Genomic DNA, 15,788 nt, shown 5'->3' with positions numbered 1-15,788 from the left:
ACACAGCTCCACACTGCCCTGCCTGTTTCCACCTTCCCTTCCTTTGATCAAATCTGGTAGATAATGCAGAAAGAGGATGACTGGGGTCCGTTTGCTGATCTGACAGTAAACTTCTTGTTTTCTTTGTGGGTTAGCTTTTCTGTTGGCTCAGCAGGCTGTCAGATTGAATTGTGTGCAATGTGAAGCTGCACCTTTACGTATTTTCATTTTCTTCTATTCTGGAGAGACTGGAGAGAGGCTGTTAATGGTGGAAGGTAGTCCAAAGCAGAACTGCGGTTTCTGTTATTGCTTGGAGAGAGGGAGTTCTATATTACAGTGCCAAAGCAGAAAATAGAAGGATTACATGAGCTCTCTGGAGAGCTTAAATCAAACTTTCTGAATGGGTAACAGTTGAATAGTTTGGTGGGGTTTTTTTTTTTATAATAGTCTCTGCATTCAGTACTTTATGGACCTTTCTGGTCCTGTAACTAATGTGAAACTACCAGGTTTTGGGAAAAGCAAATGTAACTCAAGTCGTTTCAACGTTTCTGTTTTACAGATAACGAGAAGACTGGGAGTCGTGATATGATACCTATGGATGAACTTGGCCCAGGTGAATTCAGCCATAGATCAAACTCTGTCTGTTTCGATAGAGCACACTGTCACTCACAGGAAAGTTCAACTATTTCCCTAGGAGATATTATTTCAGATGGATAAAGCTGACATTTAAAAGTAGGATGTTACCTTACAAAAGCTTGGCTGTCATCTTCTTCCTCCCCCATTTTTCTTTTTCTCTTAAATACCTGTAGAGCAGATGCACCAATTTCTCTATTACTTTAAGCATATATTGAGATGTGCTGACCTAGGTTTCGTTCTAGTCTCTGGCCCTTGAGGCGGCTGGATTACAGATCTGGAAACCTGAGGATTCAGAAGGAAAAAAGGGTTGAAAATTTACTTCAATGTAATGCTTGTGTTTAAATCCATTCTATCTTTGTTTTCTGTAGATAACGCCAGAAAAAGTTAGTGTGTATGATATTCCTGGCTCCACTTTTCATTTACCTGCATCTAGCCAAGCCTGGCTTTTCCTGTAGGCAGAGAACAGCCACCTACTGTCACTGAAGTGCTTTGAGATTGATAAGCTCTGTAGTTTAAGAGTGGTACAGGTAGGGGGTTTTTTGTTTACCGAGGTAGGTAAAGGGCTTGTGTGGTCTCTTGAGAATTTGCTTCACTTCTTCCAGCTGACGATATTTTTATTTAAATACCTGTATTAATGCCTCCAAACAAAAGCGTTTGGTACCCTGCTATTGTGATGGTAGCTGAAAAAAATAGCAAGTTAGAATCAAGATTGAAAGCCAGGCATGTTCTGAAGTTAAAATGACAGGTATCTGTTACCTTTTGTATTCTTAGAAGAATGAGATGCCACCTGCCACGAATAAACTGTCCATATGAGTTTTGCCTAAGGGAACATGGAAACATTTGTTCTCACAATGGAAGAAAATAACTTGCAAGAAGATTGCCTGGCAGGATAGCTGTGTGCTCACAGGTGCTGCAGTTTGGGCAGTGCTGGTGGTTTATTGGTTCAGTATTAATTGTTGCCTTATGCTTTCAGGAGTTACTGGTACAGCTCTGAGTACAAGATGAAATGCAAATTAACAGTGTGTGTACAACATCAGGCAGATTCTCTGGGCTGTTCTGTTCTCCCATTGTTTTATCACTATTAGAAGATGAAATCTGTCAAGTTTTCCTGACCACAGCCCTTGAGTGTCTTTTAACTCCAGTAGGACTATAACTTTGTGCTGTTTCAGAGGTCAACTGAGAAGGGACTAAATTATCCAGTGTACTATTATTAATTCCAAGGAACTGGAATAACAACTTCAGGCTCCTCTAAAAGCCGTATGTTTTTTGTCTCATGGGTATACTTACAATACTAGACTGTATTTTCTGATTTTAACTTCATCGTGGTCTTCTGTTCTGGAGGTTTTGTTCTCTTTTTTTCCGCTCCTGAAGGATAGAAGAAAACATTGTATTATGAGTTACTGTGGGATGCCCTGGACAGCCTAGTGCAGAGACAGTGCAGGTCTGTCAGACTTTATCAGCTCCCGAGAAGGGACTTTGCACCGAGTAATCTGAAGATCATCAGTGTTTATTGTCAGGGTGCTGTCTGAGGGTGGCTGTGACCCTGTGCTGTCTATAGAAGCAGCAGAACTGTGATCTCCAGGCTGTGTGCCAAATCTGAGAGTTCTCAAAAACTGTCTGTGCCTCAGTTAACCTCCAGTCAGAGAAGAGCATCTGGCAGCTGAAAATTGTTCAGACAAGACACATAGTTCAGATGCCACTGTCCTGCATGCCCATCTTCAGGCGTAACTTTTCCTTTCTCCTCCTCCTCCCTTTTGATGGGGGCAGAGGTTTGATCTCTGTAAATTGAGAGCTGTGTCAGGGCACAGATGGACTGACACTGAGCAGGCATTCAGTCTTGTAATTCGTGATGACATAAAAATGTTGCTGCAGAGTGAAAGGGAGATAGTCAGTGAAGCAATACAGAAGACAGCAAGCAGAAAGTTGAGAAAGAGCAATAAACAAGCCAAGAATGGGGTGTGCCTCTATTGACCAATATAACTTTTGTTTATGCATTCAGTTGTATTAACTCAGAATAATGCTCTAAGGTATCATTTATGTGACTGAAACAGAGTTAATTCTGATCACTTCTTAGAATTAATCTGAAACATAGCAGAAGTAGTATTGTCTAATTTCTTTGGAGAGCTGTGGTCCTTGGGGCACTGAAGTATTGCTTCTCTGATGCAGCCTCCTTGAAGATATTTGTCATTTTATTAGGTCAGATCATGAACTTACCATCTCCACTGCTGCTTATCTTGACAGAATCACAGCACAGTGTGTGGTTTTAGAAACACATGATCCGCTAGTGCTGATGTGTGTGGCACTGTTGGCATGCAGACCTGTCGTGGTTTAAAACCAGGCAGAGGGCTCGTTCACTCACTCCCCTCCCCTTTGTACTCTCCCCCTACTCCCGGAGGGACAGAGAGGAGAATCGAAACGAATGCAACTCCCACGGGTTGAGATAAGAACAGTTTAGTAACTAAGGTATAACACAAATCACTACTGCTACCACCAGTAATAACAATGATAAAGGAAATAACAAGGGAAGAGAATACAGCATCTCACCACCAGCTGACCGACAACTCGCACACCACCCCCCCCACACTCCCCCCCCCCCCCCCCCCCCCCCCCAGCCTGACCAAGCACTGACCCATACCTCCTCCTGCAGTCTACCAACCCTTCCGGGTAACTCCCAGTTACCTCCTGGACATGACGTGCTGTGGTACGGAATACCTCTTTGGTCAGTTTAGGTCAGGTGTCCTGTCTCTGCTTCCTCCTGGCTTTCCCTCCTCCTTGGCAGAGCATGAGGCTCACAAAGTCCTTGGCCAAACCAGAACATCATTGTTATCAGCTCTGTTCCCAGGCCGAAAGTCAAAACACAGCACTGCACCAGCTACCAAGAAGGAGAAAAATGACTGCTACTGCTGAACCCAAGACATTATCCACCCCTTATTCCATACAATTCACATCATGCTCAGATCCCAAATTTTCAATATTGCTCTTACAGTTATATATATACATCCACATATACACAGACAGAGAGAAAGAGGTCATCTCTTAGTGCATGGACCAATCCCTATAAACCTGCTGAGTCCATTTGGTCCATGATGTTGGGCTCCATCTCTTGTAACAGTCTTTTAGAGCAGGAGAGGCTGTGTGCAGTGTTCACACTTGTGAATAATCTGGGCAATAGTGTCCATTGCTAAGTCCACCCCTCGATCATGAATCCATCTCTATGTTGCATCTCTACCCTGATGGCCTGAAGTGCCATAGGCCCCCCACGCTCAAAATAATTCACTGTCCCCTTAAGCAGCTTGCTGCTGTGGACTCCATACAGCTGCCTTCCATCTCCGATGCTTCCAAAGCACTGGAGGGGCCCAGTGGACTAGATACTTGCCCATACTGTCCCACACACCCTGCCACTCATGACTGTCCAGCCTTGGAGAAAACCTCTTGGTCCCCCTGTATCATCGTCTAACCCCAGACAAGACCCAAATCTGACTCTGCTTAACTCTTGAGATCAGACAAAATGGTGGTGGGTAAAACACAGTCTGTGTGTGTGCCAACATGCTGATCCCCATCACAATCAGCATGCAGGTCCCAAGGATACCCAAAGGCCATTCAAAACCTTCAGAACTCTCAAACGATGCTGCTGTACTTGTCGCTGGGGCTGGGGTAGCTGCTGTGCTTGCCGGCTCTCCCACCGCCAGCTTCTCCTGAGTCCAGATCTTCCTCCTCTGCCTTGCTGGGAAATGCTGCGTGGTCTCCTGCATCCTCCTGGGGCTCGGCGGGCGGCTTCCGGGGAACGCTCTCGGCCGTCGCGGGGCTGGGCTCGGCTCCTCCCGGGGCTCGGCTCCTCCGCCGCCTTCTCCCGCTGCTCGGCAGCCGCCTCCTTCCGCTCCCCGACCTCCTCCACCGGCAGCCGTCCCCTCGCGGCCTTCGGGTCCACTGCCGCCGCCGCTTGGTCCCCGGGGCCGCTCTCCCGGGCCGCTTCAGCAGCCGCCGGCTCCCGGGGCCGCTCCCCTTCGGCTCCCCGCAGCCTCACAAAGATGGAGGCGAGGGCGAGGGCCAGGCCGGTGAAGAGCAGCCGGACGGCCAGGTACAAGTCCACGGCCACGTCCGTCCCGCCCTGCTGCTGGAGCCCGCCCGTATTACAAGCCATTGCCATAAAGCACAGTGAGACAAGAACCTTAGCCCAAGCCCCACACTTGATAAACGCTAACACAGCAAATACCGGCTCTACGTAAGTTACAACATTCTGAAACTGGGGGATCAAGAGGAACAACTCTGAGAGCCAATAAATCAGCATTGTGACGAGTGACTATTAATCCGGTCAGATCTGTTGTTATCTCAACCCTTTGTGCCCCACATTGGGTGCCAAAAAGAGCTGTCATGGTTTAAACCCAGCCAGGCAGAGGGCTCGTTCACTCACTCCCCCCCCCCCTTCTTGCTCTCCCCCTACTCCCAGAGGGATGGAGAGGAGAATCGAAATGAATGCAACTCCCACGGGTTGAGATAAGAACAGTTTAGTAACTAAAGTATAACACAAATCACTACTGCTACCACCAATAGTAACAATGATAAAGGAAATAACGAGGGAAGAGAATGCAACATCTCACCACCAGCTGACCCCACCCCCCCCCCCCCCCCCCGCCTGACCAAGCACTGACCCATACCTCCTCCAACCCTGCAGACTACCAGCCCTTCTGGGTAACTCCCAGTTACCTCCTGGACATGACGTGCTGTGGTACGGAATACCTCTTTGGTCAGTTTAGGTCAGGTGTCCTGTCTCTCTTTCCTCCTGGCTTTCCCTCCTCCTTGGCAGAGCATGAAGCTCACAAAGTCCTTGGCCAAACCAGAACATCATTGTTATCAGCTCTGTTCCCAGGCCGAAAGTCAAAACACAGCACTGCACCAGCTGCCAAGAAGGAGAAAAATGACTGCTACTGCTGAACCCAAGACAAGACCACACAACAGTGGGCTGACAGTGTGAATTGTGAAATATCTTGGAACTTAGATATGAAGAGCAAAGTTTTTGACCAGTCTTTGTTGATAGAGTGCTGTCACTGTGCTTGATCTTCATGTTGCTGCTGTCCTGCGTAAGCATGGGGGGGTTGATTTTTTTAGTGGTATTAAAGATCTGTTTTGCCTTTAATTTCTTTATGATTACAATTCTAACTTGCTCCTTGGGAAGTATCACAACTGCCAGACTTCACTTGGTAGCTGTTTTGTTCTGGGGGCAAGTTAAAGGTTTCCTTTGTATCATGGCGATTCGTTTAAATTGCTTGTGGATCTCCACGATGATGGCACTACAAAAAGGCAAAGTGATCTGTCACATCATTTCGAGTATGGTTAACACTAGATTGTCAGAAGATACCATTCAGTTGTGGTAGGCTTGATTTCTCTGGGGAGTCAGCATGTTTCCATTGTTTAAATACACATCTGTGTGAACTAGTTCCTCATAAATAAAGGGTGAATCTTTAGATTAGGACATGATTTACCAGCAGTATTCATGTCTGTCATTTGAAGGAGAATTAATGGTCATGCATTCCTCCACAACTGCTGGCTTGGGTAGCTGGCTGCAGCTGGGAGCCTTTGCGTTTTCTCTTTTATGTTTGAAAGGAGTAGCCAAGAATGTTAGGCATCTTCATTGTCAGCAAGTAATTGTTAGTAAAGCTCTATGTAGCCATTATTTTCATGCTTTAAGATCTGTGTACTACATGTGTAACTCTAAATTTTTTTCAGTTATTTTTAGGCAGTGCAGTTAAATAATCTGTTACTATCCATACGTACATAAATAGACGCTGCTTCGGGTGCTTGCTGCAGGTCTGTGTGCACTTCGATTCATGAGGTGCATAGGAAAACTACAGCCCTTTTAAAACTAACCTGGCCATGGCCAGCATAAGCATCATTTATGTCCCGCTTTGCAGCTGCATTTGTTCCCAGTTGGTCTTGGCTGTGTGTGTCATGTGTGCAGACAGTGCCTCTGCCATGGGAAACCCACAAAAAACATAACTTACTTTTTCTTAATGACCTGTTGTAGGCAAGAAATAAACCAAGAGGAGCATTTTGAGTTTATGTAAAACCTTTTTGTGGTATTCTAAGAACCCAGTTTGTCAGGACATGAAAACATTCAGTTATATAGGGGAAGACAAAAGCCTGCAGGGAGCTACAAATTTGAGTGTCATTTACTCCAGATTACAAAGCTGTCAAAGCAGAGCTTAAGAGGATATGTTTGTCAGTGATAATAAGGGAAATGTGGTGCATCAGGAAAATAAAGATCTGCTTTGGCTGACAATGGTTCGAAACAAAGGTTCTGAAATAATTAGAGCCATTGCTTTATAAAACCCTCTCACACTTTTCTTCTTTGTGTTCCTCAAGCTTTCAGATTGTTTCTTAGTTGTCAGCAGAAAAAGCACCAACAGGTGCCACTTCGTAATGAAAGACAGTCCAAGCACAGCAGGGTTTGCATCAAGATTTCTTCCAACTCAACAGGCCCTTTTTCTCAGGGTTCTGAAGGGGACTCTTCTAAATCATTGTCATGTCCTGCTAGTAGTGGTCAGGCTCAGGAAGAGTGGGAACATGCTGCAGAGCATTCAGAGAATGAGCACAGCCAATTAATCAGGCTGCTAAGCAAGGAGCGCAAGATTTGGGCTGCATTTGAAGCTCATCAGCCACAGGGCATAGAGATGACAACTTGCTGCTTTCCTTCGGTGCACTAAAAAGTGCAGCAGGCTGGGATGAAAACAGGGCTGCTTGCTTATGAATGTCAGCATCTGGCAGTGCTATAAAAAAAGGGCTTTTCTGTTTTTAGCTGGTAAAAATGCAATTTCAGAGCTGGAGCTCATGTGAAAAGCAGGAAGCCAGCATCTTTGGCTTGTGATGGTTTATTTTCCTGCTTCTTTGCTGAAGAATTCTGCTTGCATCAGCTATGTTTCTGCTCTTATTTGTGCTTCATGGCTGTCATGTTATTTCTCCTCAGATGGGTACTCCACCATCGATCACCGGGACAAGGAGCGCAAATACAAGACCAGTGATAACACAGGAGATGCCTCGGAGAAAGAACCTTTAAAAGTGAGCTTCCTCTTACTGCTGAATGCTAGTTAGTGCCTGTAAGAGAAAGGAAGCCTGGTGTCCTCAGCAAGAAATACAGGGTAGTTACTCACCAGGGGGCTGTAAAGGAGCTTTGGAGTTTATTTTGTAACTCACCCCTTGGCTAACTAGAAACAAAACCAAAACGCTGCTTTCCAGCGTGGGAGCAAATGCAGGCAATCACTGTATTCTTGTAAAAACAGAAAATGTTTGTTCTGTCACCCTTGTCCAGACAGCATTCCCTAATCCTAAAGTGTGTAACTGTGCTCAAACTTTGTTCCGAGAATAGTCACTTCACATTGTCACACTGCTTCATTGTTTTGACCAAGGGAACTAGGTGTGATCTTGGGTGTCTGTGTGTACAGCAGGGTGGTGAACAGTAGTCTTTTCTTCAGCACTCATTCACAGTCCTGATGGGCACGGGCAAAGGAGATGGAGAGAGAGAGACATGCATAGTCATGTGTGGCCTTCTAAAACAAACTTGGGCAACTTTCTAGTTAAAAGAGTCTTACTTCACAAAGCTCTGTCCTGTGGGTTGTGTGCAACTGTGGCTTAATAGTCTCTGTAATTTCTGTTGCATTGCTATAGCTTTCCAGTAGACCTTTTAAAGAGAGTTTATTAATGCTGTGGCCATCAGTTCTCCCTGGCCTCAAAACAAGCTTGTGTTTTCCTCTGGGGAAGTAATTTCAAGGAGAAAGAAGAGGATTCGTTGAAAACAAGTCAGTAGTAGGAAACACTCTTGTTAGTCTGTAGAAGGCTGTCCTTAATAACCTTCAGCATGTTGCTGATAAGATCAGAAAATCCAAGTGATTCATGTTGAGTGAAAACAAACTTCAGTAAATTGAAAGGAAAACCCACTGTTATTAGGGACAAGGGAAGTAAAGATGTGATTTGAAGAAAAATATTTCTGTAGATAATGAACTACAAAGGTGTCTTGCTGCATCAGTCTGCCTATATTAACTTGCCTGGTTGTAAGGCCAGAGGGTAACCTGAGTTTGGCCTGTGGACACACCAGAGATATGGGCTGCCATGCTGTCGACTGGGTAAAACTGAGTAGCTGCTACTTGTACTTTTCCCTGTGCTGTGAAACACAAATGTGTCTGTGGGGTCCTCTGGCTTGTGAGCTGTTGGATAACTGTGGCTCTGAGGCTCGAGAGAGGCCAAGAACCGTGCAGGGAGGTGCAGCCTTTGGCTGTTGCAGATGCTTTTGTCAGTATTGTGCCTTTGCTGATCTTGTTTCTTCCTTTACCACTAATTTTCCTTTGTGCTTCTTTACAAGCTGACTTGTTTGGTGGTTTTGTTTTGATTAATCCGCTCTGTTTTGCCTTTAACTCCTCACCTTGTGCTGCAGAATGACACAAATAGGAAAAACATTAACAGGAGTAACAGGGCTTCGGTGAATCTGGTGGATGCCCGTGACATTAAACCCCAGCCTGTTGACTCCTGGGTCTAATTTGCATGCATGGTAGGTCCTTTTAATGGTAATTGGTGCTAGTGATTAACTTGTCTCGTGCACGATCTGTATCGCTGTGGAGGCTCAAGGCTAACTGCTAACTGGGTCCTTTCAGACAATTGAAAATGCAGTTTTAAAAAGCGGTGTTTGTATTATTCAGTGTATCTTTAATGAAATGCAATCAAACACCACTGTTTCATTAAAAAATAACCTGTCAAATAACCAGGCAGAAAATTAATATTGTGAATGATTGGTTGTCAGCTGAAATGTGAAAGATTTCTGCTGTTAGGCAAAGGGAATAATTTTTTTAATACTGTGTTCTGCTTCCAACCATGTTTTTTCCCCTCTATGCTCATTGTAAGGATTAGCCTGACACTTAAGGAGAAACATATCCTTGACTATTTATGGAAGTCCCCCGAGGTTCCCATGAATTGCACAGCCCTGCCCAACTGCAGGAAAGCTGCTGGCGCTACACAAGTTACTTTGCAAGGAGAGATGATTTTGAACACACAATAAACAGTGACCCACAACTCCCACTTCTCAGTTCTGTATTTTATTTTTCCTGTCACTAATGAAAGGTGCGGTTTTGTTGCTTTCTTGTTCTCTGCCTTTGCCACGTGCCAAGTTCCTCAGTATTGTACCTGGCCTTTCTTCACTTCTGCCACTGCTAATCTGTCTCCTGCTGTCTTGCTAGACAGCCCTCTACCCTGGTTATACCTTCTGGCACTCCATCAGATGTGATGCTATGCTTGGAACAGCAGGTTTTGTGCCCGTGGCTATGGCTGAAGGAAAATCTTAGTGACTGTCAGGAAGGCACTGGGCAGGTTTCCCATCAGAGGAGACAATAGGCCTTTGAAGGCCCAAATTCCAAAACATGGAGCATCATCCACCCCCATAAATTTTACATGGAAATCATTTGTATTAGTGGGAGAGAAAATTGTGGTTCTGGGTCGTAGTGGTGGATTTTCCACACCTCCCCCCCTCTTTCTTCTAAGAGTCTAGTGTAATTGTGAAGTGTTTACAGATTGTTTCTGCTCTGGGTTGGATGCACCTGCCCAGAGCAGTCTTTCAATATTGCCAGGTATTCTTACATAGCCATGGAACAGACCTGGCACCGTTGGCTTCCCATAGCTAGTCAGTACTGCACAGGCAGCCTGGTTGGCTCAGCCAAAGAGCTGCAATAAGTGTATGTGAGTAGTGCCTGTGTACTTCACTCCTGCACTCCTCCTCTGAGCAGTGAAGGCTTACAGGTGGGGTACAGACTCTGCTTGTTTTTTTCACAGTCATACCCTTTAAGGAGCCCATGTATTGGGGATAGGTTGGCATTTCCAGGTGCTGTCATACCACAGGAGATCACCAAGGTCATGTTACTTGCTGGTATTAATCAGTTTTGACTTCTATTTTGCAGGGCTAAAGTCCAACCACATGGTGTTTTTTTTTAATTGAGGGGAGAAACAAACATTGAATTGACACAGAGGATCTCATCAGTCACCACTGCCATTCAGATTTGGAGGGCGCTGCATCACTGACCAGGCTGCAGGTTCTGGGAGGATGCGGGGAGAAAACACAATGACTTGACAACATTGCCAACCCCGGAGCACCATGCCTTACAGTGAGACAATTTGCTTTTTAATTCAGTTACATTCCCACCTGAAATAGCCACCACCTCCCCCTCCCTCCCACTCCTGCAAGAAGAAAGCAAGCAAGAAAAGAGAACCCAAGCTTCCATCTCGTGGGCTGCGTTCTTAGGTGACTCTTAGTGTGGATGGTGCCAAGTATGAGAAGTGAAGGTCATTTGGCAGCAAAGAAGACAGCTTCTCAAGTGAAGGAGAGACTGAAATAATATCGTAGGTGTAGCCATGAAGATAATAGCACTTTTCTGGTTTGGGGGTCATTGTTTTGGTTTTTGTTTGGGGGGATTTCTTTTGAACTGTGAAGCTAACATTTTTAAAAGCTTTTGGAAAAATGTTTAGGTTTTCTGTTATTGTTTCCACAGAAAGTGCAGGAATGTTGAGTGGGTTTATTGGATTTCAATAAAGGGAGAAAATGCAGAACAGAAACTATTAAACGCTGCTCAGATGAACTGGAGAGTGGACGACAAAACTGATGCAAGCTTGTATAATCTGCTTTTAGAGTAAGCTATATCATTCACAGTGCTATATTATCATTATAATCTGGTGTACAGTACTTTTGCCTTTTGAATTCTGTAATGACTCTGTTTTTATTTCCACATACTGAAAAGCAGTTTATTGAAGGTTTCAGTGTCCCTGGTTCAGAAATCTCTGCTGAGAATGGAGTTGGCTGGCTTTTTATTTTCATGTTCTCAAAGGTTGCAGTAAGGAGCTTTTACATTTTAAATGTACCAGTATCGCATTGATGATGATTAACAATTTCTTTTGCCATAGCTTTTAACACAGTGGAAGGAAATAGGAGCTTTTTTGTAGGGTGTCTCATTTTGAACACACTATAGATTTTAGATGGGTCTGTCACTTACATTTGATAGTAAATTTGTTGCTGTTGGATCCATGATTGCTGTGGGCTGTAGATCCTGATGAAGAATTGCCACAAAGGGAACTGGTTTGGCAGTTTTTTATATCCTCATTATTTCTGTGTCCCTTTGGTTTTGTTTTGACATTTTATGTTTCATTTGGTGTGAAAACCACCCATGTGCAATGGCTCTCCTAAAAGATGCCAAGGCCTGCTTTGTGTGAGGGGGAATTTTTCCCTTATGAGAACATACTCTGCATGTATGGTACCTGGTAACACCGTGAACTAAATGACTTCAGATCACTGATTTTCTCCAGGCATTGGTCAAGGGAGGGCAGCAGATGAGAATAGGAAGCAAATGTCTCACTAATGGCATTAGAAGACTTTTGCTGATTTTATTTGGTTGCGACTGTTCTGTGATTGCCACATTTAGTTTTAAACAAGCTCCTAAAAAACGGTGTGACTGGAAAGCACAGTTTTGAATCTAGCAAACATCACTTGCGGTTTTCAGTGCCTGCCGTTTCCTTTGTAATTAAAAAGGGGAAATACCCAACAACCTCATCTCTCCCCAGATATACTGTAATAGCAAACACCTAAAATTTTTGTAAAAAAAATTTAAAAACTAAAAAAAAAAGGCAAGTACCAAGAGCTTTGTATCTTCTTGAGTATATTAAAAATTTGACATGAATACATATATATAAATAAAAAAAAATCTATATATCTATATATATATATTGTTGTGCAGAGGATAGGTTAACAAAACCATGTAAAGTAGTTTGCAAGAGAGGGAAGCATATGTTGATTCAGGGAAAAAGACTGATGCCAGAAGCTGTCAGTGATTTGGATGACGTGTGTGCTCCTTCACACCCTCCCTTTTTTGACCCTCATCTTCCAGGTACGTTGCAGTGGTCACTTCTGGATCCTGGGAAAGGTGAAGTTGCTTGGAGCAAATTAAGGTAGCAAAGATTTGGTTTTTTCAGCTGCATGAGAGTCCTATTGGGCCAAAGATGCTCAGCAGATCAAGGGAAGCAAAGAGATATGTCTGTGATGATCTGTGTCGGGGCAGTGTCTCTATGTGTAGACATGAAGTGTGGCAGTGAAACCAGATAAGTAGTCTGACTGTATATTATATCAATGGTGCTCTTTTCATACTTGTTCTGCCAATACGCGGAGACCCTTTTAACCAAGCTACACAGAAGAGTTTTATATCACTTTTGGTTATGTACTTGGTGTATTCTTTTTGTATATGAAAGGATTTTTTTAAAAATGTTCAGTAATTAGCAATGGAACCTGCTTTGTAGCTGACTAGAACAGTGTAAGAGAAGGGCCGTGCTGTCAGTCTGTCCCTGATCTACTTCAAACCATATATTTACCAAAGGAGTCTGAGCAAAAGTTCACTTAAAATAAAGACCTGACTGCTGAAAGGAGTCTCTGCTAAGACTTTGTGATTTAGTTATTGTACAGATACTTCAGAGCCAGCAAGAGGTTAACAGAGAAAATTGCAGGAAAGGGGAAGTGGCTGGGGCCAATTATGTCCATGACCTCCTATCCCAGATATCACATGGCTCTCAGTGGGGCACTCAAAGTCTGGATTGGAATCTGTCATTAGTGGCCTGAAAACACTGAGGAGTATTTGAGAGGCAAATTCAGACCCTATCCCACTTGCCCCCAGAAATCCATTCTATATTTACACCGCATCCTGTGACAGGCAAAGCTCCCTGTCAGGTTAGATGGGTTGCCCAGGGTCATTGTAGCAAACTGTTCTTTGTTTTCCTGGGGGTGAGTGTTCGTGGCAGCCAGCATGGTTGTGAGCTGACAACATGGCTTCTTGTTGCAGAAAAGCAAAGGATGTAGGAAGTCAAATACCAAGTCTGTGGGCCAAGACTTCCCCTGGGAATCACACATCTTACCCCCATCCTTCCCATGCCTTACAAAAACAGCTAATTGCCCAGTATGTAGCAATAACCCATCATTTACATTACTGTGGCTTTTTTTCTTCTCAACAAACTGTTGTTCGGATGTTGAGGAAGGAAACTGGATTGGAGGGTGATTTGCATGTGATGCTATCACCTTGTCTTAACCAGCCCACCAGCTGAAGTCCTGAGCAAGATACTTTGAAGCAGGGCTGGTGATTTAATGTCCTTGATTTAATGCCACAAGCTCGGTGGTGGGATGTGTGCCCACCCCTACCCTTAACCTCTCCCCTTGTTGGTGAAAGTGTTTGACTGTTTGAGCTGGGATGTTCTGGGATGTGGGTGGATGAACCTGTAATTGTTGTATTTTGGCAGTAGGGACTGTATGTAAAGAAGGGAAAGTGGCAGTGTGTGTGACTAAAGCTGCAGTAGGGTCTAGAGTATCCTGCTAAAAGGCAGGCAGTGCTTTTTAGGGCTCAGGTATGTGACCTCCTCTTTTCCTGTTGGATCCACTGTGAAAACTGGAGGGAACCTGCCTGCAAATGGCTGGGGAAGAAGAGATTTCTACCTGCAGAAATTCTAGTGGGAGGGATGGTTGTGAAAGGAAGCAGTGGTGTTGAAAGCCTCCTGCTAAAGAGGAGGAGGATATTTGATGGCCCAGTTGAGGGCTGAGATAACACAGGGGAGAGGGAAACTCCTGATGGTGTGCAGTTACTACAGAACTTTCTTCCCGGGGTTTGCACATCTCCCAGCATCCTCACTGAGCTGTGGGGGTTTAAAAAAAAGCCACTGTCTCAAGATTCCCCTGGAGAAGCATCAAGTTTGGTTGTTGAGTGCGTGAGCAATTGTACTTGTGCTTACAGCTTCCCAGGTTGGTCTGTCTGTCTGCAGAACCCGAGGAGGAGAGAGAAAAGGCAAGGCTTAAGGACATTTTGTTTCTGTCATGGAGTTAAGTAGCAGTTTAGCCATCAGTGTAACTTGACAACTCAAGATGTGTTTCCAGCTTGAAATGCTCCCCAGAGAACAGCTTGGGCAGCCACAGGTCCTGATCTTCAGTGTCTTCTGGTCAAAATACCTGCCTGTGCTAGTTCTACCCTTGTGCACTCAGACACCGATTCTGAATGCGGTTGTATCAGGAAAGCAAATCTTATCTCTGTTGCCAAAACATCACAAAAGGGACTGACTTGGGGACTAGGAACTGCCTCACTGTGACACATCAGGGGGTGGCATGTTTGTAACAGCAGATTGGTGAGTTCTTGACAGCTCTGAGTACTTTTCAGTAGTGCTTTCTAGCATGCAAGCCTTGTGCTAGCAAAGCAGTTTTCACTCCTTGAGCAGTTCCACGAGGTTGAAGTTGGTGAGTTACCTTCTTGCTTGCCTTAAAGTTGAGCATGTGGGCTCAGCTGCCTGTGGGTGGTGCACGTTAAACCCTGCGAGTAAGCAAAGCTGCAGAAGCCAAGTGGGTGCATTAGAGTGGTTAAAGCTGCTTCTGCTGTGCGACTGCCTGCTCAGTGACAACCAGTGTGCCAATAACTTCAGCCAGCAGTTTTGGGCTGGGACGGAGTCATGCTTTCACAGGTTTTGAAGGTGTTTATATAGGTGTAGTTCCTTGCAAAATTTCTTTGTTTTGATACCCCTAAAATCTGGTGTTTCCTTATCTTTGACAGAGAAATTCTCTGGTTTATTGGTACAGTAACTAATCTAGTGCATTTAAGGGGAAGCTGTTACCAACCTTTTTTTTCTGTCTTAAGTTTTACATCAGGGTAGGATGTTCTGAAGTCCAAGGTGAGGAGGAAGCTAGTGCAGATACTACAAGGCCTGCCAATCTGGTTCTTACTGTTCAGAAAAACAAAATAACTAGACTAAGAAGCTTACTGGTAATTAGTAGCTAATGTGTTTGTAACTATCATGTGCCTTAAAATTTTCATGGTAGGAGAATAAAAAAAAAATCAACAATGTGTTTTCTGTAATACTGCTCAACATTCTCTCTGTAGTTTAGACTGGTGGGATTTTGCATTGTATTTACACTGTACTATAAACTGAAACACTTAGAATGGTTTGATTTTACAAGTATGGAGAGGAAAAATAAAAAAGGTGGATTACGCTTTTCATAGAACAAATGTTACCGTGACAGAATGTATTATTATTATAGGATCTTTCCATAATGCAGACAAGTAGAATGCTTGTTAGAAACCAGGTATGTAGGATAACAATTTGGTGTGTTTTCAATAAACCATGCCTGGAAAGAA

General features: G+C 44.2%; 1 protein-coding gene across 7 annotated transcripts in view; it reads left to right on the top strand.

Annotated features, from left to right (window-relative positions):
- Positions 1-15,788, top strand: part of ARVCF (ARVCF delta catenin family member) — a 282,629-nt gene extending 266,841 nt beyond the window's left edge. For all 7 annotated transcript variants that reach the window (XM_061465619.1, XM_061465622.1, XM_061465621.1 and 4 more), the window contains 4 exons: positions 539-592; positions 7,577-7,668; positions 9,038-9,151; positions 10,548-15,788. In XM_061465619.1, the coding sequence (XP_061321603.1) occupies positions 539-592; positions 7,577-7,668; positions 9,038-9,139 (248 nt within the window). In that variant the 3' untranslated portion in view covers positions 9,140-9,151; positions 10,548-15,788. The remainder of the gene's footprint in view (positions 1-538; positions 593-7,576; positions 7,669-9,037; positions 9,152-10,547) is intronic.

This window comes from Pezoporus flaviventris, unplaced genomic scaffold, assembly GCF_033815535.1.
Source record: "Pezoporus flaviventris isolate CSIRO_AGI_PZ_B2104156 unplaced genomic scaffold, CSIRO_AGI_Pfla_v1 ptg000041l, whole genome shotgun sequence".
Lineage (NCBI taxonomy): Eukaryota > Metazoa > Chordata > Aves > Psittaciformes > Psittacidae > Pezoporus > Pezoporus flaviventris.
Note: the sequence above shows the minus strand (reverse complement) of the source record. Positions and strands in the feature narration are given on the sequence as shown.